General features: G+C 48.8%; 1 protein-coding gene across 1 annotated transcript; it reads left to right on the top strand.

The window, feature by feature from the left end:
* The first annotated feature begins 1,087 nt into the window (after nt 1–1,087).
* APCDD1L (APC down-regulated 1 like) lies at nt 1,088–20,324 on the top strand. The gene is made up of 4 exons (XM_075517236.1): nt 1,088–1,515; nt 14,419–14,548; nt 15,108–15,666; nt 18,165–20,324. Exons 1-4 carry the CDS (start codon nt 1,479–1,481, stop codon nt 18,927–18,929), a joined length of 1,491 nt encoding a protein of 496 aa, XP_075373351.1. The 5' UTR covers nt 1,088–1,478; the 3' UTR covers nt 18,930–20,324.
* Nucleotides 20,325–22,247: the final 1,923 nt, after the last annotated feature.

Here is a 22,247-nt window from a genome sequence, read left to right as displayed (position 1 = left end):
CTGTCGGGTCTGAGGGAGCCACGGCCCGCAGCGGGCAGGAGGGCCAGGCCGTGGGGACGCGGGGACGATCCCCTCACAGCGCCCCACGGAGGAGAGCTGGCCCAAGCCCCCACCGCGGCCTCGGGGGAGCCGGGGCAGCCCCACCGCCACGGGGGTGAGGCGGGGGTGACACCCGCCTTGGCCCGCCGCGGGGGCCCCTGAGGCACAGAGCGGCACGGCGCAGCCAGGGCGCCCCATGGCCAGGGCGGCCGTCGGGGCTGGTGCCCGAGGAAGAAGTGCCGGCCCCTGAGGGAGAAGTGCCGGTCCCCGAGGGAGAAGTGCCGGCCCCTGAGGGAGAAGTGCGGGCCCCTGAGGGAGAAGTGCCGGCCCCTGAGGGAGAAGTGCCGGCCCCTGAGGGAGAAGTGCCGGTCCCCGAGGGAGAAGTGCCGGCCCCCGAGGGAGAAGTGCGGGCCCCTGAGGGAGAAGTGCCGGCCCCTGAGGGAGAAGTGCCGGTCCCCGAGGGAGAAGTGCCGGCCCCTGAGGGAGAAGTGCGGGCCCCTGAGGGAGAAGTGCCGGTCCCCGAGGGAGAAGTGCCGGCCCCTGAGGGAGAAGTGCGGGCCCCTGAGGGAGAAGTGCCGGTCCCCGAGGGAGAAGTGCCGGCCCCTGAGGGAGAAGTGCGGGCCCCTGAGGGAGAAGTGCCGGTCCCCGAGGGAGAAGTGCCGGCCCCTGAGGGAGAAGTGCCGGCCCCTGAGGGAGAAGTGCCGGTCCCCGAGGGAGAAGTGCCGGCCCCTGAGGGAGAAGTGCCGGTCCCCGAGGGAGAAGTGCCGGCCCCTGAGGGAGAAGTGCGGGCCCCTGAGGGAGAAGTGCCGGTCCCCGAGGGAGAAGTGCCGGCCCCTGAGGGAGAAGTGCGGGCCCCCGAGGGAGAAGTGCGGGCCCCCGAGGGAGAAGTGCCGGCCCCTGAGGGAGAAGTGCCGGTCCCCGGGGCCGGGGTGCCGGTCCCTGAGGAAGAACTGCCGGTCCCCGGGGCGGGGGTGCCGGTCCCGGTCGGCCGGCGGCGGCGCGGCGGGGCAGCCCTCCTCCTCCCCCGCCTGTGCGATGCGCGGCCGCATGTGGGGCGCAGGCGGCGGAGTCTCCACCTCTTCTGGCAACTTGAACCTGTGGCTGCCAAGCTCCATTAAAGCTATCAGCAGTCGGGGGGACGCGCTCCACAGCGACGGCGGGGTGGGTCGCGGTGCTTTATTTTAAAATATATATATTTTTTATTTTTTGCTCCCTTCGCAAGGCTTGGGGCTGAGCAGGACGACTGCTCCGCAGCCTGCCCCGCCGCGCTCAGCCTCCCGCCGGCGGGCTGAAGCCGGGGTCCCGCCGCCGCGGGCACCGGAGCGCCGGACGCGGCCCATGGCTGCGCCGCCGGGCGCCGCGCCCCGCTGAGCTCCGCGGGCACCGGCGGCGATCGCGCCTCTCCTGCCGCCGCTCGGCGAGGAAACAGAGCGGCCACCATGGTCCGGTGCTGGTGGCTCGCCGGGCTGCTCGTAGGTAGGTGGCACCGGCGGTCGCTGCCACGCTGGGGCGGGTGGAGGGGAGGGGGAGCGGGTGCCGGAGTCGGGGTCGTCCCTTCGGGGGGCTCCCTGCCACCTCCCTCTCCCCCCGGGCGCTGCGATGGGGCGGGAGGGGGCAGGGGATCGCTAGGAGGCTGCAAGGAATTAGGGTGCGAGGGGATTGTATGGAGAGTGCAAGGAAATAGCAAGAGTGTGCAAGAAGTGTGCAAGGAGGGTGCGAGGAGAGCGCAACGAAATGGCAAGGAGGGTGCAAGAGGGCTGCAAGGAGCGTGCGAAGAGGGTGCGAGCAGATTGCAAGGAGGGCGCGAGGAAGTTGCAAGGCGGGTCTCCGTGGGGCCGGCGCTGGGACGGGGGTCCCCCGGGGTGCCCCTGCCGCCCCGGGCCGTGCCGGCGGCGGGGCGGGAGGCACCCGGCGCCCGGAGCTCCGCTCGCTCGCTCCCTGCCCGGCTCTGCCCTCGCTCGCTCCCTGCTCCCCGGCTCCCCCGGAGCCTGCTCCCCGGCTCCCCAGGGCTCCGGCGGGAGCCCTGCATCCCCGGCTCCCCCCTCGGATGCCCGCCAGGCCCGGGGGGGGGTTTCTCCGCCGTGCGCACCCGCGCTGTCCGGCCGGAGCGCCCGCGGAGGAGCCGGGGCAGCGTCCCCGGGCGTGCTCCGCTCCGCCCTGCACCATCCACCGCCGTTTGCCTGGGGAGGGGACGGGCGAGGAGAGCCCCGGAGGGAGCCCGGAGCCCCGGGGATGCTGCCGAGCTGTGGGGCCGGGGAGGGGGGACAGCCACCCCGCCGAGGGGCTTCCCTGAAGCCTTTCCCGTCCCCCCCATCTGAACGGCGTGTGGAGATGCCAGAAGGGCTGGAGGTCCGCTGCTGAGCTGCCCAGGCTGGTGCTGGCCTGGGGCTCAGCCTCTGCCTCCCACCCGAGGCTCCCAGAGTGGTGGGGGTTGCTCTCCCCCTCCCCAGAAACCTTCTCGGGCTTCCCCTGTGCCATTGCAGCTTGCTCCTGTCCGGAGCACAGAGTACGGTGAGTGCTTGAGCTGAGTTTAGGTCCAGGAAGGGCTCAGAGGTGATTCTCTGGTGTTTCCCTGGGAATTGGGAATTATCCCTGGGAGGGTCCAGCACCTGCCCCACCGAGGGACAACTTCACATGTAGTCTCCTGCTCCAGGGACATGCCACCGAGCCCCAGCTGCGCCGGCAGACCCTCAGAGCAGCGCAAGCTGCATCTTTGCAGCTCCCTTTCAGAAAGGCATCTTTCAACCCCACAGTTCTTGGAGCAGTTTCAGAAGAAAAGGTTCTGGCTTAAAAGACCATATGGGAGAACAAAGACAACTGTGCTGTGAAAAAAGGCAAAATGATTTCTGTTTACGACAAGGAGCAGAGCCTGAGGGAGGCTCCTCCATCCTTGGACAGAGTATTTTCCTAGGAAATGCAAGTGAGACCCTTGGTTGAGCCTCTGCACCCCTGAACAGAAGGGGCAGGTGAAAGGAAGGGTGGGAGGGTGCCCCTGAGGCCCCCGTGCAGTCTGGACACTGGAAACCCAGACACCTGGGCTTCCTGCTGCTAGTTTCCTTTCTACCACTTCGTTTACTCATCTGAGGTTTGGGGCAGCAAAATATCACACTGACTCGCCTCTCCAGCTCAGGGCTTAGTTTAGTGATCATTGCAAAAGAATCGTGTAGTGACAGCTATTGGACATTATTTGCATTAAGCGTAAAGGACCAGACTGCAGAAAGAAATCCCTAAGTAAGGTACTTCTATAGGGTTACTTTTCTGTTCTCCTTATGTGGGGTCCTTGTTATATGTTGTTCCCCAAAGATAAGACTTAACAGGTTAAGAAATACATATTTTCCTTCTCTCTATATTTTATTAGCTCAAGTTGCTCTGCTCAGAGATCTGTTACACTGCATTATGTAAGATTACTCACTTAAGTCTAATTAGAATACTTCTTTCTTAAATCTTCATACAATTTATTTTAGGCCAATCTAATTTATACCCTGTGCTTCTTCCATCTGATCTCAGTGAGAGAATTTCCATTGATTTCAGTAAGAACAGAAGCTGGACCTTGAAACATGATTTAAATAGCTAAGTCAGATCCAGAACTCATTAAAATCAAAGCCAGGTTTGCCAGTGACTTCACTGTGAGCAAGACTGGCATTCTGTATTTTGCATAAAACTGAACATCAGCATGAGCAAGACACCAGTGCATAATTAGTTGAAAAAGCACTTTAGTTAGGTAACTGAATCTGACTTTGGACTCTCCTCCAGCAAAGAATCACTCATTCCTGGAAATGTCCCCAGAGGCTTGCTGAATGTTACCTAAGCTTTCATTAAAGTTTTTACATTCCAATAACACCACGCTGATATTTTTCATGTGTAGCTTCTCCTACATGGCTTTAACATAAAAGATCTATTCTTGCTTTCAGTGTTTATTTTTAAGTTTGAAAATTACAGTGTTGGGGTAAGATAAGATCAGCAGTTGCATTCAATTATGAGATTAGGAAGAGAATCCTATAAATGATAGTAGTACATTCAATATAGGTATGTCCGTGTGTATTTACATATGCATATATATGTACTTACTATTAAATTAACTTAATTGTCTTTGGTTCAAATATGTGTTTGGGCAATGTTTACTTAGATAATTTATTTTTACCAAGTTGGTGGGTTTTATTCTTCATTTCTCAAGCTGGCCAAAAAATCAACAACTAATACATTATGCTGGATCGTGTGATATGACTCTATTTGTTCTTTCCATAATTATAGGTTAGCCATGTTTCAAAGTATATGGATATAGATAAAAACAGGGCTGAGATGTAAAAAAAGCACAAGTGAAAAAAATATCGTGTGGTTTCTATATTTTCCCCACAAGCACAAATTGTTGAGTAAGGAGATTTTCAAAAGCCAGAAATTGCTATGAAGAAAACCAAAGCTGGAATCCAGTGCTAGGGGAGGCTGCATCTGGCAGAACAAAGTTTGGAAAGAGATTTTGCTTTCAATGGGATCCTGTGTTTCCCCACAACATAGCATATGTCATCTATAAAGACAACGCTTTCATGCATGAGATACAATCACTGCTAAAATCAACCTCAAAATTAGGAAGCACCTATACAATGCTGTTACGCAATTCCTTTGGTTTTCTTATTTATTTGCCAAGGAAGATAAAGCTATGAAAAAGGAGAATTCCTAACTTCATGATTTTAAGATGGTGCATCTCAGATATAATAATACCAAGAAACTGGCAGTGAGAATGTGAGAATTTTAATGTGTAACCCTTCTTCTGTAGGCTAAGAGTGCTGCCAGAAACTGAAAATATGATTCATAGAACAGCTCCTTCTCTACCTAGTTTAAATTGTACAAGATCTGAGGGGTTAGTAATCTGCAATCTGTCTTTTTTTTTCTTTGAGGAGCTAAAGGATCTCATGCTCTAAAATGCAAAATTAGGAAGTTCTGTTTCTGTGCATTAGGAAAGAAACTCTGATGTCTATTTGAAATGCCAAAGCTCCAGAGTGTTAAGAGGGCTGAAATCCATCATTATTTTTGAGTTTTAGCAGGGTGATGGTGTGATAATCATGTCTTTCATACTGATGTTTTCTCATTTTCAGTGAATAGCTTATTACATCAACACAGTGTGAATTCAGCTGAAACTGAGAGTGCTGCAATGAAGCTCAGCTCCTGTGGCACTGTTAGGTAGACATTTGGATCAGTGCAACAACAGCTCTTGACTTACAACTGGTGTGATGGTACATAAATCAACAGGAGAAGTCTCACCACTGAGTGTTTGAAGAGATTTCCTTGCGTTTAGTTTTTAAAATAATGCTTTAAACTTGAGTGTATCCCACCAATTGATCACTGAAAAAGTCCCCTATGGTTTCTACTGGGTTAGTAAGAAACACTGACAAACATGTGACGCTTTGGCCTTGACAGAAGGCCAAAATGTCACACGTTTTGGCTTTGACCTCTTGTCAAAAACAGAGATCCTTGGAAGCGGACTTTCACCCTGTATTCTGAGATCAATGTATACACCAAGCTCCCCACTGAGACAATTGGATTCACCTTGTTCACACTCTTACCAAATCCACGAGTGCTGGACGCTGGCAGCATATGGCTTTTAAGTGTCTCTTCTCCCCTGTTGATACAAAAACACAACGACATGTTATTTTTAAAGCTTTTCAGAGAAGCTTTTTCAGAGAAAAAATCGTTTTTCCCAGTTAGACTCCCTGGAAGAGACGGATGAAAATATAAATGACAGCAAAGTTTTGCTGCAGAAAAGCTCCTGAGTTTTGTTAGTTTTGAGTAGCGCGAGTCCCGTTATTAGATTATGCAGCACGTAGGTTGAATGTCAGCTTTGATTTTAGCATCTGTCGGCAGTGTTTAAGAGAACTGGAACACATCAAAACTTGGCTAATGTTGACAGGCAAAACAGTAGACTGAAATTTCAGGCTATCTAGAAACCACACCCAGACCCCAAAACACATGTTAGAAGTAACTTTAATTCTGTGCTTCAGCTGAACAAGTAACCTTTTTCTGTGGTCACTTGTGATTCTAAGTTAAACATGTGTGTGTATTTCTGGTGTGGGCTATGTATCAATTTACCACCTTTCTGCAGAACTTTTTTTCTGAGGATACCTTCTGCTATGACTGCTTTTGAATGCCCTTCTCATCCTTGGCTTCTCAGGAATCAAGTAGCCTCAGACTATTAGATCCTATTAGGTCGTATTTTTATTACTATGAACAGTATCCTTGCAGGAGTGCCAAGAATCCTGTTGTGTTAGGTGCTAAGTAAGGAGAGAACAAAAGGATCGTTCTTGCTTTAGTGGGTTTACAGTCTAATTTCCTGGACTTAGATTTTCAGCAGTGAGTACTTGACATTGCAGGGACCTACTGGGATTCCCAGCCATCACCAGCAGTTTAGTACCTATTGCAGTCACTTATGTCTTTACGCACCTAAATGTCTTTGTGCATCTGGCCCATATTTTTAGTCCCATGGAGGCCAGGCAGTGATTTCGATGAGCAGGACGGTGAACAATGAGCTTACACAGGAGAGCAGTTGTCTCCCGTGGGAGCAGGGAGCTGGTACGGCTCCGTGGCAGTGGGAGACTGAAAGGCCACTCAGAGTATCCCACCAACTCCTGCCAAGACCGGGTTATTCCCTGCTGTACTAATGCTTTGTTCAATCCCTCAAAATCCTGCCAAGCAAGTGAACTTGCGCTGCCTACTAGATTGTGCCTCAAGAAGTTCACCCTGCTACACAAAACACATTTTTTCCTCTCTTCGTTCACTCCCAACAGAACCTCTTTATTCACTGCAAGGAATTCCTTCCCTTCCTTGGTGTTTATGCTTTGTGAATATTTATAGGCTGTTATCATGTCCATCTTGCCCCAACTGTCACTCAGCCAGGCTACATGTACTCTGTTCTTTTAATCTTGCTTCGTAACTCAATCCCTCCCACCCCCTAATCGTTTTTTGTTGTTCTGTTCTCAACTCCCACCAGTTCCAGTTGCTCATTTTGCTTTGGGTAATCGCTATATTTATGTTAATATTATGTGGTGGGTGGTCCTCTCTGCGCTCATGGTCCGTGTGAGTGATTTAGACGTTCGAAATGAGGTTGGCATTTTATAGCCAAGCCATGGCCTGATTACCGGTTCTGCTCTTCAAAGCACTCCAGGAAGAAATATGCTTAGCCATCACTATTAAAAATGGCCACAATAGCCACTAATAAAGTGCTGTGCAGGGGTTCGAGGGAATTGCCAAAACTGCATGGGTGCTCTATACATTCAAAATGATGGTGCGCCATTAATTTTAAAACCATGTGCTGTATTTTCTAATGAGTTTCCAGCTCATCTAAATTAAGGAAGATAGATGTATTATGTCCCATTTGGTAAGAATATGAATTCCAGTTAGAATTTAACTGAGTCACGATTGTACCCCCAGGGTATTGTTCAGCCTTGGACTGAGTTGGTTTGCTTTTGTTCTTGAAAATAAATGCTTTCCCCAATGTGTTCTCACCAATCTCTCACTGTCAAGGTACCCAGGGGATTACAGATCATCTCACTATGCTCTCACCTATCTCACCAAAATAAAATTTAAACTTTCACCAGTGTTCAAGGAAAAAACCTCTAGCATCGCCCTTCTTTACTTCGGTTTCTTTTGCTTTTTGGTTATATATTTCTCTGTGCCGAACTTGTGTGGCAGTACTGATCAGAGTTTAACACAGGTCATGGTGTGTTAGTGTAGCCTGAACCCATTTGCTTTTTTCAGTGCTTGCTGATGCCAAAAATAAGAAGGCATGTAGCAATTATCCCATTAGTTCTTACCTCTCCTGATTAACCATCCCTCTCCCTCCGGACTCTGTCCTGTAGGTTCGTGTGGAGGTAGTGAATTGTTGCAGGGGAGCCTTGTGATTTCTCTGATTTTGGCTCACAGCAAGACCCTGTTCTCGGCACTCTTGTCCGCTCTCCTGGACCCCCCGGCTGGGCTGCCCGGTGCGGGGCTGGCAGCAGGACAGGGCTCTGAGCTAAGGGCCGGTTACCGCTGAGCTGACCACAATGGTTGGGCCAACTGGGGCCGTCGGGCCATATGGAATTGCTCAGCTGTTCTCCAGTAAATCTTTTGACATTGACCAATTTAGCTGTGGAAAAAGCATATGACTCCTCTTTCTGAGCCTGTGCAATACCCTCTGGGAGGTGGGAGGGAGAAACACGAAGTGAAATGGGTCCTGTGTCTGCAGGACAGCAAGTATGTGGTGAGTAAAGCTCCGTTGTGTAATTGAAAAGCGTAGCGTTTTGATTAACTGTAGGAGCTCTCTTGGGAAGATGTACTCACATCCACCTCTAGTGCTTTTATTTGTCATCACAGGTCCTCTATGCCAACTCTTACATGTCTTGCTTAGTTCACTCCATTTGAGAACATCCCGTTTCTTCTTTGTATCCCTTCGTTCTCCAGATGGAGTGTTAACTGCCAGTTTATGGGGATGGGCATTTTCTGAATAAGGTGCTGATGCTGTGTTGGTATGGTCATGGGATCTTTCTTGTTTATGGACTCCAATGAAACTGGGCTCAAGCCCCACAATCCCATTTACAGTATTGGGCCTGGTTGTCTTCTTTCAGGTAAATGGCTAGAGAGGGCTATTTTAAGAAGCCAATTTATTTAAATATAGTTTATACTGAAGAAGATCTTTGAGGTGCCCGAGAAAATACCTTTTCCCTTCTTCCCTTCCCTACCACAAATCCCATCTGTCTTGTCATCTATTGCCAGACATGACACTTACAGGAGAAATAAATGATTCCATGATTCCAAGAGCAAAATATTTACTTCTCTAGTGCCTTAAAAACCTCCAGTCAACTCACCACAAGTGCTTCGCTATTTTAATTGTGGACATGAGACAAATTAGGCAATGATCACAGCCTCAGAATAAAGCTAGGCTAAAAGCCATAGAATACGGTGTCTGAACCTGTTTGCCAATGTATTGAAAGTATGTGGCGAAGTATGTTTTGAAAATTTCTCTAAAATCCTGAGCTGCTTGGGAATTTTGAGTCGGCTGAGTTCCCTCTTAGGATCTGCAGAATTTCATATATGATTATGCTGTATTATGCACAGGAAACTCAAGGTGATGCTCTACAATGATAGCTAACGTAATACATTTATTGTGCCATCCTTGAAAGAACAACTGAGAAACATCTAGTGAATTCAAAGCATTTTACAAATAGCATGAACTGAGCATCAGACTGGTGAAACAGCTATATGTAGTTATACCCGTTTTACAGACAAATAAGAGAAGGGATGAATAATAGAAATACTTTTCCAGAAGCCAAACAGTACTCCAGTGAAAGCGCTGGCATCCTCCCTCAACCACTTGACCACAATCTGGCTTCAATTCAGGGAGGCATTACGAATCGGGAAAAATGCTCATGCACTGGCTTAATTTCAGGCACATGCTTAAGTTTCACTGAAACCAATTAGACTTAAGCATGTGCTTAAGTCCTGTCCTGAACTGGGTTCAGTTTGCAGATAGGCCAAAGGCAAAGTTCTGCTGTGATACAGTTTTCCAGCCCCAGTGGGTTATATTTAAGTTTTATAACTTTATAATATTATAATATAAAAATGTATCTCTTCCCACAGAATTGTCCTCTTGGGAATGCCTTGTTCTGAGTGAATTAAAAGCACCACTAACTTAACCTCCACACAACTCAATGCAAGAAAAATTGATTTGCTAAATACAAACATTTTCTTTGCTTTTAAAAGAATGCTTATTCCTTTAGTGGCTAACCCAAAATCCAGGAGAGAAAAGTGCTAAAGAAACACTATTTTGCTCTGTTAATGAAGTCTGTGTGGATAAGTGTAATTCGTTTATGCAGAATATATTGATATGTTTCTTATCACCCATTTCATTCCAGTCTGAACATTCCTCAGAAAATATCAAAGGTTTTATGTCATCTCTAAATGAAGAAATGTGTAATGCTCCATGACTTCAGGCACTGATCTTATCCCCGTGAATGGGTGACTAACTGAAACATTAGAATTATAAATGGGAATAATAAATTCTGGCCATAGGAGGCAATAACATGTAACAGATTAAGCAATCTAGCTCTGGAGAAGAGTTGATCTACAGTAACTAATTTGGTGCAAACTGTAATGTATGCATTTTCTCCTCCATTTATAAAGAAACAGATGTGTGACTCAACTTTGCTTTTTTCCGAAGTCAATCTGCTTGGAGGAACACAAACAAGATTTGTTTCCAGCAAGGCATACTACAGTATTTCTCTCCTGGTTGGTATTTTTTTCCTTTAAAAGTGAGAAGTGAGTCTGAATATGGAGCGTACAGCAGTTATGTAGCACAACCCCACTGGCAGGCTCTCATTTTCAGGCTTGGCCATTGCCTAGGAATCTTTTGTCTTAATTTTACCAACAATTTACTTCGCAAAGAATTTCCAGTTCTGCCTTTCTATCATTTGATGCTGTGGGTCTGAGTTTTCTGAAAGTCACTTATACAAATAAGCGTATGGAATAGTTGGTCAGTATTTGCTACTGCTGTCGTCTCAAGGCTTGATCCAGTTTCTGTTGATGCCAGTGATCAGCCACCATTCCCGGATACTGGCATTCCTAATTGCCTGAGCACTTGTGCAGCCCCATTACTTGGAGACTTTGGGCCAGTGCTTTGGATGCAGCACGCACCGGAAAGCTGGAAAAAGATACTGTTTTGTCTAGCTGCTGTACTGAGGAGCTCTCTGGAAACGCTTGTGGTTAATCGATACAGACAGACGGGATAACGAGTGAGTGGAAGAGATCATAGTTGGGGATTTTTTTAGATTTTCCTATGAATGAGTATTTTTGTCTTGAAGATGAATTGTAAATAATTCTTCCTCCTGCCCAAGAACTCTATAAAGCAGTTAATTTGTGTCTCTCTTAAGATGGAGAGAGGAGGTTCTCTGATGTGCTTCACCAGAGGCTAACAGAGTGACATATGAGTGACAGCCACTTTATGTTGCTCTTGGAATAGAGATGTGCCCTAAGTACAGATTTTAGGACTGGATCTGAACTTTTCCAGCTTGAAAGGATGTTTGGATCTGGTGGGGCTGGGCTGGAGTATTTGAGAGAGAAAAGCAGCCACAAAATTTGGACACAAGCCAGTAGCTTTTGGTTTGAGGATGCATCCAGCTTTAAGTCTTGTGTACAGTTAAGTAAGACAAAATCCCTAGGAATTCCCATCATGTCAAATATTTACATTCTGGGGGCTTTTTTCTTTTTTTTTTTTTTTTTTCCCATAGAGTTTGATCCTGATTATAAAAATTCCCTTTTCTATTGAATGTGTCAAAATGTAGTGATTGCGTTGCCAAAGTGTCTGTGCTCTCAAACAATGTAGACTTTTAGTGTTTCTGCCAAAAGTAGCAATAAGGGTTTAGTCAAATATTGAAGCTTCTGCTGCAATAAACACACACAGAGCGCAGTTAGCAAGTTGAGAATTGGGCTATATTCTGTGCTGTTATTTTGGTATAGCTATAGACTACACCGACACCTCTAGAGTCTTCCTGTGGTTATGAGCAAGAACAAATTTGACCCTTACAGTCTATTACATCTAATAAAAATACAGTTATTTTTTAGTTTACCGTATTCTCTAGGATAATGACTTCATGTTTGTTTTAAGTGTAATGCAGTTTGGACTATGCTTGTCCTGAAGGCTCTCCAAAAGCTTTGCCAGTAATTAGGCCTCTTGATAGGTCAGTCAGATGAAACCTGGCGTGTTTTGCAAGTGAGTAAAAAAAGACATGGGAGTACGGAGCACACAGGAGTAAATTTGCCCAAGGCCACAGAGCAAAGTCATGGCAGAACCGGGATGAGGACACAGAGCCCCAACTCCTAATGGGCTCTGCTAACTGGGCACCCATGGGGCAGCCTGCATGGACGCTGCAGCTGCCAAATTAAAGGTTTAACTAGTAGCAATGGGGTTTGTCATCCCGTATTTTCCCCTTTTCATATGAGGACTCACAGGAACCGTTTTTTAGGAAGCACTAGTGCAAGCAATTGTGAAGGGGCTGGCTACCCCTGCTCTCCACATCCAGCCCTTAAAGATAATAAAAACAGTACAATTGTGAGTCTGCTCCAAAAAGAGCCCTTAACACTAATAATGCGTCTTTCCAGCTAGTTTATGCACTCCAGTACATAGTGAGGTAACAGAAAATCCAAGGCCGGTTTCACTGGCCTTTAGGTAGGTAGGCTGCTTCTGTTATTGCTCTCCTGCTTCGCTGGGGGCTTCACTTACCATGTGTTTATTCCCTTTGCGGTAGTTTCAGGGTTTGCGTGCTTAAATCTACACAAATACATTTCAAGGACCCTGTTCCTGTGATGTGTAAAACCTTTGCAAATGGCAGTGCCATAGTGAAGTGGCTGAATTTGTCCATCAAACGTAAGTCTTAAGTTATATATTACTGGATTAGTAATAAAATACTATTTGAGTGGAAATCTCTCTGCTCTGCCACATGTTCAGCAGCCTCTGACTCGCACAGCAGACGTTTAATTACCAAGTTCCCATTTGACTTGGTCTAGGGCTTGTATTTGTGGCAAACTTGGATGCTGAAGATTTGTAAGAGGGATTTAACCCTCTGTGTGTGTAGGATGTGTTGATGCCAGGGATGCGAGGCTCCTGTCTTGGAATAAATTGGCTGTGGGAATCGGGGGAGTCTCCCTGGTAGACCCCAGCTGTGAATCTCACCCTCAGTGTTTATGTTGGTGTTATGTCCTGAGCTTGTGAGCCAGGGAATTTTGCTGACATTGCTCAGCAGCTCGTAGTCTTGCCCATGGTTTGCGGCAGATCCATATGTGCTAGCTTCATCTGCAAACACTTCTTGTTAGGAAGATGACTGCACTCTCCGAGCCGGGCTTGGGCCCTTCACGATCTCAGTCGTCACTTCTCTCACACGCAGGCAGATGGTTTGGGTTTCTCTTCCCAGCGTAGGGTCTGGTTTAGGCAAATCTCCCTGTAAAGACCACAGGATGGTTCAGGTTATATAGAAGTATGTATGTGGCACACAGGGACTACAAGGAGCAGTTGTGTGACTCTGTATCTTGATCTCCTTGACTGAGGCACAGGGCGTGCAAATGTTTAGCATCCTCACCCTGTAGGAAGGTAATATGTATATGTTAGATCTTTCTTTCCAGCTGATAGGCAGGCTGGAAAGCAACCTGTGTCCTGACCATTGGTACGTAGTGAATAAAAGTTGGCTTGAAAATTTCCAGCACACTACTAGGCAAATTGCAAAGTACAGCTAGAGCGAGCGAACCCCGGCCGGGCTCATAAACCCCAGGCAGCCCTGGGCTGGGCTGAACACCACCAGGCTGAGGGACCAGGCTCTGCCAGACAGGACAGTTGTACGATAGCAGAAAATCAGTGGGGTTTCAGGAGGAGCTTCACTGAGAACTCATTTTGTGGTGTTATAGAGGCAAATCCCATGTTCCTTACTGAAGCAAACTCGCGATGAGTGCAACAGAAGTTTGCTTAAGTAAAGAGTGAATAACATACAGGAATATACGTACATATATATGCGTGCATGCAAAGGTCTTCAGGATTTAGCTGAGTGTTCACACATTCCCTAAGCCAATAACATCCGTTGTTATGGGAAATGAGGTAAGTGACAGAATTACTGTCCTTATGGCGGGCGACGGGCGAGTCTAATGTTCCCATGCTGTAATTCCCTGTTTCAGTTACTGCTTCAACAATAGCTTGAGAAAGCGAGAACATGAACAAAGAGCACTCGGTTTTATTTGAAGATTTAATCAAAAAAATAGTTGGATTCAGATGAGACTCGAGTTGGAAAACAGTAAAATAGAAACTCTGTATCCTTAACTAAGAGCTCGCTGCTTAGCGAACCCATTTGGGGGTTTCATTCTCTTAACTAGCTCTTCTGGTTAATGCAGCCAAAGGGGCATAATGCAGTTTCTCGGGGCAATGGCATTTGAAATGTTTTCCGTGTCAGTGAAGCAGTCAAGAAACGCAAGTGCCGAGCACTTGGTAGGATCCGAGCTGAGCCTGTAGCTACCCGGCAGACCTCCGCAGCCCTCCCCGCCTGGCACCGCAGCCCTCCGCAGGCACAGCCCCGCGCATTTGCTCGGGCGCGTAGCCCTCAACACTCGGTGCCGGCCCCAGAAGAGCCCGCAGCGGGACTGCCCCGGCCCCGGCCCCGGCCCCGCCGCCGAGCCCCCGGGCCGCGCAGGGCCGCTGCCCCGCGGGAGCGCAGCTCCGGGGCTGCCGGGCGGAGCCCCGCAGCGCGGAGGAACCCGCTGCCTGCGGAGGGGGGCGGAGCGGGCGCAGCCTCCGCGCTGCCCCGCGGTGCTGACGGCCGCCCCCCCCGCCCTCTCTCCTTCCCTCTCCTTCCCTCTCCTTCTCTCCCCCCCGCGCAGCCTGCGCGGCCGCGGAGCCGCCGCTGCGCTGGGAGCCGCGGTGCCGGCAGCAGCTCCGCCACCTGCAGGACGGCGCCAGGATCGCGGCGCGGCTGCCGCCCCGCCTGGAGGGCCGCTGGGTCTCCACCGGGTAAGGCACCCCCGCCCCGGGAACGCACCCCAAAGCCCCGGCGAGCGCTGCTCCTGCCCCCCCCGCCCCCGGCGCTGCCGGGCTGGACTTGGCGGCACGGAGAACGCGAATAGCTGAGCGGCAAAAAGAAGGCCTGTCCTCCTCTCTCCCCTCCCCAGGCACCCACCCCCGGCTGGAGGGAGGCCTGAGGTCCCCCCTGCTCCCCCCGAGCAGCCTTAGAGCCTCTCGCCTCTCCCCCCCATTGGGGTGCAGCTGATGAGCACACCCGGCTCAAATGGGCAGAGCCCCCTGATCCCCCCCTGTCCCCGGCACTCTTCCCGGGATGCGGCACAAAGTGCCAGATCCGCTGTCTGGCACCGTCACGTTTTCGTAGCAGATGCCCAGATCTTAAAATCACCCAAGGGTGGCCACCGGGTGTGGGAGGCTCCTGCCCACCATGCTGCTCCCACCCATGCTCGCCCCTCTCCTCCCGCACCCCGGGTGTCCCTGGGGAGGGGTTTCACCCTGTGCACCCCCCAGCCATGTGCTGTGGGCGGCTCAGGACAGCCTTCCTCCCCAGGTGCGAGGTGCGGCCGGGACCCGAGTTCCTCACCCGATCCTACCTCTTCTACGCCAACCGCCTCTTCAAGGCTTACCAGTTCTACTACTGGGACCCCTCCTGCCACGACCCCTCCTACTCGCTGGTCATCAAGGGCAAGCTCCGTCTGCGCCAGGCCTCCTGGATCACCCGCGGGGCCACCGAGGCCGACTACCACCTCCACAAAGTCGGCATCGTTTTCCACAGCCAGAAAGCCATGCGGGAGGTGGCCGCCTGGATCAACCAGACCTCCGGCGAGGGCTGCAGGGGGTTCCTGCCCCCGGGGCGCACCTGGGCTCCCGGAGCCCTCTACGAACTGCTGAGCGCCAAGACCGAGCGCGACTGCACCGCCGCCTTGGGCTTCGCCATGCACGAGCTGAGCCTGGTGCGGGTGGAGAAGCATTACCAGCCCTTGCTGCAGCCGCAGCAGAGCGGGAGCCGGCTGGTGGAAGAGCTGTACCTGGGGGACATTCACACGGAGTGGGTCGAGAGGCTCCACTACCGACCGACCGGTTACCAGCGACCTATGCAGAGCGCTGTGGTAAGGACAATGGCTTTACACAGTCCCCTCATCATGGGCTTTGCCAAGCATGTGTTATTTCCTTACTGATAAATACCACCTGCCTGCGCTTAGCCCCCTTCTGCCCTAAGGATGAGGAGGTGCGGGGCTGGAGGTGTGGGTTCCCAGGGCGCTGCCTGGGTGCTCCGCGGCACGTGGGGCTCGCTCTCTCCCTTACTGAGAGAGCGGGACTGGGGTGGGTGAAAGCTCAGCAAAACCAACATCAGAACCCAGCCTGCGTTGGCACAGGCCTGGAGTTAACGGCTTTTCTTTGGCTCTGTGCTTTCCTAGGAAATGCGGTTTCCTACTTTCCTGCACCAAAGTCAGTGAAAGCTTTGGGCTGCACATCATTAGAGGCTGCCTGCTCTGCCGTTTGTCTTCCTCCCCTCTCTTTTGCTCTTTGTTGTGTCCTCCAGGTTGAGAGAGGAGCGAGGAAGCAACATCTGCTATTAAATCATTACTCCTCGGTGTAATGCCATTAGCAGAGGAAGTTGCCCTGAATACAATTATGTTATTACACAGAAATCAAACTTTCACTTTGACGTAAATAAAACTGGGCAGGAGACTTGGTTGCGTTTTATTTTATTTTATCTTATTTTTATTTATTTATTTATTTTATTTTGCAGCAGGTTTGTTAATTTCCAGGAAAGCACATTTCTATCTGAATCACAGCTAGTCAATTCAGAAGTGATTGAGCAGTCAGATGGGGTGAAAAAACCTCCCTGAACTTTACCAGATAGAATTGAATTAACTGAAAAAATATTATTTTGGGGGCAACATTTCCCCACACCCCAAACTACTACAGCTGAACTCTGAGAAACAGAGCAACACCCGTCTCCCCCTCGAAAGTAACATTCTCAAATTGGTTAAACTTGTGTTATCTTGGGCCAAAACCATATATATGAGCAAAACCAGATGGTAAACATAAACACTTTTAAAAGTTAATTTAAAACCAAACCTAAAGATACCGAAATTCACTCTCTGAATGTAGCGCTGTAATTAATCAGCTAACAGCTCTCCGATGGACCAGCACATGATGTCACCACTTGGCGATAATTAGAAGCTGCCATACATTAGAAATAACTTCACACGACTGGTTTAAGCAAGTAAGATTTTTGGCTCCATGTCTATAGTGATAATTTTATTGAGCACAGGGTTTTTCTTTTTTTTTTTTCCCCTGCACTAACATCCATTTGCTTATGCTAGTGAGGGTTACACAGCTATGTTAGGAATTATTTTTGAACCCTCTTTATGAAAATATCACTCTTTTTCCCTTAAATTTATATCTGTTTTAAAGAAACCCATTCTCCCCAAATTACCTTTCATTATCAAAGAATTTCCTGTCTAAGGAGAGCATATATATTTGCCAACTTCTGGGATTATTTAGCCATAATGTACTGTGTACTGTCAGCACTCATTAACGTGACAGTAGCAGTAAAGCAAGCTGAAAATGACTAAATTACAGTAGACTCCAATCAACTTGCATGTAAATTACCCACCCTACAGTTAACTACTGAGTTATTTAACCTCGTTGCCTACGACAGTTCAGTAAAGATTAGCTTGTGTTCTGGAAAATGATACAATGTTCAAACCCTGGTTATTTAAAAATAAATCAGCTGTGATATATGAAGTATAAGAAAAAGTTCCAAGCTGCACCAAAAAACCTCCTGGCACCGGATCGGCTGCAGGACTGGTTTGACTCGGAGCTCTGCACAAAGCCCAGGCAGACAAGCGAGGGCCAGGTCCCCGTTCCGCAGTAGGTCCTTTTCTTCCCTGTCTCCGTGCGGTGCCCGTTCCGGCTGCTTTGCGAACCCCCTGCCTCCCTCCCGACCCGCCTCGCCTGCCGCCCGCACCCGACCCGCAAGCGCGGCCGCGGGAGCGTGGGCAGGGGCTCTGCCCGGCGCCGCAGGACGGGGGAAGCAGACCGTGCCGTGCTTTCGGCTCTCCTGGGGAGGCTGCCGTCGGGGTGGTGTAGTACAGAAGCCTCCCCGTGGTAAGGGTTCACAGCCTTTTTGATTGCCTAAAAAGACTGCATCGTTTTTTTCTGAACCGGTGCAGAAATGCGGTGGTGCAGCTGACATCTCCCAGCACCCTCATCCTCGCCCGTGGGTACGCGCAGCAGCTGGCAGCGGAAAACTTGTGGGGGAGCAACCTGGATGGCCCGAGGGAGCGTTCCTGCCCTTACAGCAGCTCTGCCCTTGCCCTGTCTGTCCTCCTTCCTGCAGTCTGTCTATCCTTAGCGGCCCTGGCACAGGGCAGAGCACAGCCTCAGGGCACAGACCTCTCCGTCCTTCCCTCGTACCAGAATAGCAAAGAGCCAGGGCAGCGCTTTATCTCACTTAATCTGCTTGAATGTCTTGGGCCAAATTCGTTGCAGTTGAACACCCTGGTGCAGGAGAGGGGAGTTTCAGCTTTTAAAACATTCTGAAAGGGTTTTTCGCCTGTCAGTTCACAAAGACGTTATTTTTTGTCTTCTGCAGCACCACGTGCATCCTTGCCCGGCCTGTGGGATTATATACAGAGCTGACGAACACCACCCACCCATACTACCCGTCAGAGCTCAGCTACCAATGCAGCTCAGCGGCAGCTGGGTGAGCACCCGCTGTGAGGTCCGACCTGCGGTGCTTTTCCTTACCAGGTACTTCATATTCCACGGTAACAACCACACCTGGGAAGGTTATTACTATCACTACTCTGACCCACTCTGCAAACAGCCAACTTTCACCATCTACGCATCTGGGCATTACACCCAAGGCATCCCCTCCTCCAAAGTGAGAGGTGGGACAGAGCTGGCTTTTAAAGTCACACAGGCTCGGGTGACACCCATGGACCAGGTGACAGTGATGATGCTGAACTCCTCAGAACCTGGAAGCTGTGGGCTGACAAGCTCCTGGAGTGCTGGGGTGGAGCAGGATATAACACCCACAAATGGATGTTTGGCTTTGGGCATCAAGCTGCCCCACACGGAGTACGAACTTTTCAAAACGGAGCAAGACACGAAAGACCGCAGCCTGCTGTACGTTGGCGAACGGCCCACGGACGGATCCAGTCCCGACAGCCCAGACAAGCGACCCACGTCATATCAGGCACCTCTGATTCGGTGTGCTGGAGCGTCAGAGGAATTCTCTAACTATGTTAGTCTAAAATACTTGGGAAAAAAGGATGCTAATGGGAACGAAGCACTAAAACCTTTGCCTGTGGCCTTTTTATTGTTTATAGCACTTCTGTTTTTAAGATGGGACTAGTTATCTATTCAGGTACGGCACAGAATTCAGATAGTCTTGGTGCTAGTATGACTTTTATATCCTTCAAATAAGCATGTCTGGAATCAGTTTTTTCAGATTTGGAAACACTTTTTAAAAAAACAACAGGGAACAAAGCCAAGAAGATATGCCCGGCTACATACTGTTTGTCCTGTGGCGTTATTGCCTAATCTCCCCTCTTCTTTGTGTACAAATTTAATGTAGTGACATGGATGCGCTGCACATTGCAATAGATAATTTAGCAGTATGAGGGGGGGAAAAAGCCACATAAATTAAAATTGCTGCTTTGAGCTTTTGACATGGCTAAGATTTAATCAAGAGCTTGATTCAGATGTAATTCAAACATCCAAAGTGTCGGCTGCTGAGTTTCTTTCAGGTTAAGTTTCCTCCCATCATACTCCTTATTGCTGTTCTTGCAAATTTAATCTGCAGAGTCAGTCAGCAGTAAACAGTCAGCAAGTGCTCTTGATAAGGGCACGGTTAATCACGCCTTTCTCAGTTTACATTTTCTGCAGTTTTCGTGTGTATGTACGCGCACAAAGATGCAACAGACCATCCGCACGTACAAAAAGCAGCCCTCAGAGCATTACCTCGACAGACTGTTATGCCTGACCCTGGTCATAAAAGAAGATACAGTAGATGGAAAAGGCTTCTGCACACAACCGCTCCAACCTTCAGCATTACCTTGCTGCAGACACTGCATCCTTGCTGCATTATTCTGGCTTTTCCAGTGCAGTACTGGCCTGCGCGTCGGTACGTCAGCAACGGCCCCGTGTCGCTGCCCGCCTTGTCCAGCAGGCAAAGGCTCTGCCAGGCAATCGCGGCTCCTACTCACCACGCACCGAGCGAAGCAAAAGATCGCTTACAAGTCTTCTCAGGCCATATAGTTTCACTGTCTCCTCTTTAGTAAGTGTACTGGCATACCAGTTGTTAATCCAGCTCTCCTTTCAATCAAAATGTCACTTCCAGCCTCATTCCTGTAAGGACGTTTTATAAATCTGCCTCTGGTGAACAACGGGCTGAGGAGATACTTGAGTCAGACAGCAGTCAGCTCAGACGGATTTCTACTGACAAGAAGGACAAACTAAGAAATTATATTCCCTGTCTGCTGCAGCTAAGAAGCATGTAACTTACTGGGAGAAGACCTCCTCCCAGTAGCTAAATCCTCTCCAAATAAGCCTATATATCTTACTCACAAAGGATATTTTGTTAAACCAGCTATGCAATGGCTACCTTCTTAATGCTGTATTTACGAACTTGCAGCTTGTACTTAGATAAATTATGGGGTTTATAACATAAAAATACTTGTGGGGGATCTGTACATTAACTAATAATTCAAATGAGATGCTTATTAAATGCATACAGTTGTGACATAAATGTTGTCATCATGTTCACATGTTCCAGGCACGATCGAATATTAATCGTGCACATGAACAGTTACACTTCCAAGGTGATACACAGAGGCCAAACTTGGCTGCCTCGCCTTCGGTTCCCTCTGCAATCCGTGGAGAAGGAGACTTCTCCAGGGTTAGTTCAGCAGGCAAAATACCTCTCTGTTTCTAAGGGTTGTTGTGTTTTGTTGTCTGCTACTGCGTGGAGATCCATGGGCAAATGTTTGAAGAACTGGAAGTGAATCTTGGAGAATGTGGTGTCTCCTTTGGGATGTCCCCGTTGAAATGCTATGAATCGGGGCAAGTCCAGGGTAGCGTAGCTGCATCTCATGCAAACCATACACACGGCAGAACTTTTTCTTCAGCAGACCTGTTTCCCATCACCATGCTAGAGCAGTCACTCACTGCAGCCTAGAGGAAGGGCTCCTGTGACTCAAATCAGCAACGCTACGTGTTTCTGCAGGACCCAAAGATGTCCATGGCAAGAATAGGGAAGAGCCTTGTGCTGTCTTTGGAGGGTGGGTGGAAGACGGGAAAGGCAATTCCTGTCCTACATCTACTCCCAAGAATGAGATTTCTGTGCAGATACTTTTTTTTTTCATTTACATAGTATGCAAACATATTAAACTTAGCAAGTGTTCAGATATTGCACGGTGTAAAAACTCCTCCAAGACCACAGATCCTTTCAAGGTGGCGATGGGATTAACATGATGTAAAAAGTTACACGACAACATCACGTACACACGCAACGTATGCCACAACACTGGAGAACGCTCCCACCTCCTCCCATAGCAGGCAAACCACCACTCGGCTCCAGCAGCGCTGGATGTTTAGACACAGCTCCACAACTCTGCACGACGGATGGGCTATGCTGACTAAACTTCCCTATGAAAGCCTCATCAGGAGCCTCTTTGTCCTGTTTCCCCCCCTTTAAATATACTTCTGAAAGAAAAAAAAGCCATGAAAAAGCTATTTGCATAAATATCATAACTTTTATTGTTCTGTTCACAGTTTTTAGAGAAACATTCCTAAATTACACAGTTATTCTCTCTTAAGAATTTGTGCCTTTTTCCAATTTGAATTTGCCTGGCTTCGATTGCCAGTCAGTGATTCTTGTTGTGTTGCTCTTTTTAAGATCAGAGTGCTGCAGTGTTCAATATTTTCTCCCCGTGAAGATACTTGTGCACTGTAATCAAGATATTCTCAATTTTGGTAGATAAACTCAGCCAACTGAGCTTCTCTGTCGTCCTCTCTAAGGCATTTTCACACTCCACCAGTAATTTTTGAATCTTTTTTTGCATCCATTCCAATTACTCCGCTTCTCTTTTAAAATGTAAATATCCAAATTGCATCCAAAATTCCCCAACTCTCACAGCTGAGACATACAGAAGTATAATCACTTACTGCTAACGGTAATTAAAAACAAGAACACATTCATTAGTCTTTCACCCTGGGACTGCACTGGGAACACATGTGGAGCTCTTACTCAACTCTGGTCCTGGGTATGGGTATTTTTGTCATGTTAGCATTTTATCAGTAGTGATTTTATATCTATCTTCACCTGTGATCTGGAACCACCAAAGCGTATCGGGTCCCAGCAGGACCCTTCCATGAGCATCCCCACTTCATTATGGTTCTCTTTGAACAACCTTCTAAAAGGTGTGATTGTCAGAAAACACCAAGCTTTGCAGGGGCTCAGATATACTCAGTTCACTCTAATCCCAAAGAAAACTGAAAAACAAAGATAGAGTGAAATGACTTACATCACACTCCTTCATTAACATTCGTCTCCTTTTTCATCCCTTCCCTGGGGGTGTCAAGCTAGATCAGCACTTCACCCAGGCCATCCTTCTCATCGGCAGGTCAGGGATTGCCCCAGGCATCTCCCTTAGGAATACTGATACGAGGT

Source organism: Mycteria americana, chromosome 14 (assembly GCF_035582795.1).
Source record: "Mycteria americana isolate JAX WOST 10 ecotype Jacksonville Zoo and Gardens chromosome 14, USCA_MyAme_1.0, whole genome shotgun sequence".
In the NCBI taxonomy this organism is placed as follows: Eukaryota; Metazoa; Chordata; class Aves; order Ciconiiformes; family Ciconiidae; genus Mycteria; species Mycteria americana.
Note: the sequence above shows the minus strand (reverse complement) of the source record. Positions and strands in the feature narration are given on the sequence as shown.

What these genes read in the sequence shown, in the direction of transcription:
- APCDD1L (XM_075517236.1), top strand. Translation starts at nt 1,479, where the DNA reads ATGGTCCGGTGCTGGTGGCTCGCCGGGCTGCTCGTAG. An exon ending in GGCCGCTGGGTCTCCACCGG is followed by an intron (nt 14,549 to 15,107) that starts GTAAGGCACCCC and finishes CTTCCTCCCCAG; the next exon opens with GTGCGAGGTGCGGCCGGGAC. An exon ending in GACCTATGCAGAGCGCTGTG is followed by an intron (nt 15,667 to 18,164) that starts GTAAGGACAATG and finishes TGTCTTCTGCAG; the next exon opens with CACCACGTGCATCCTTGCCC.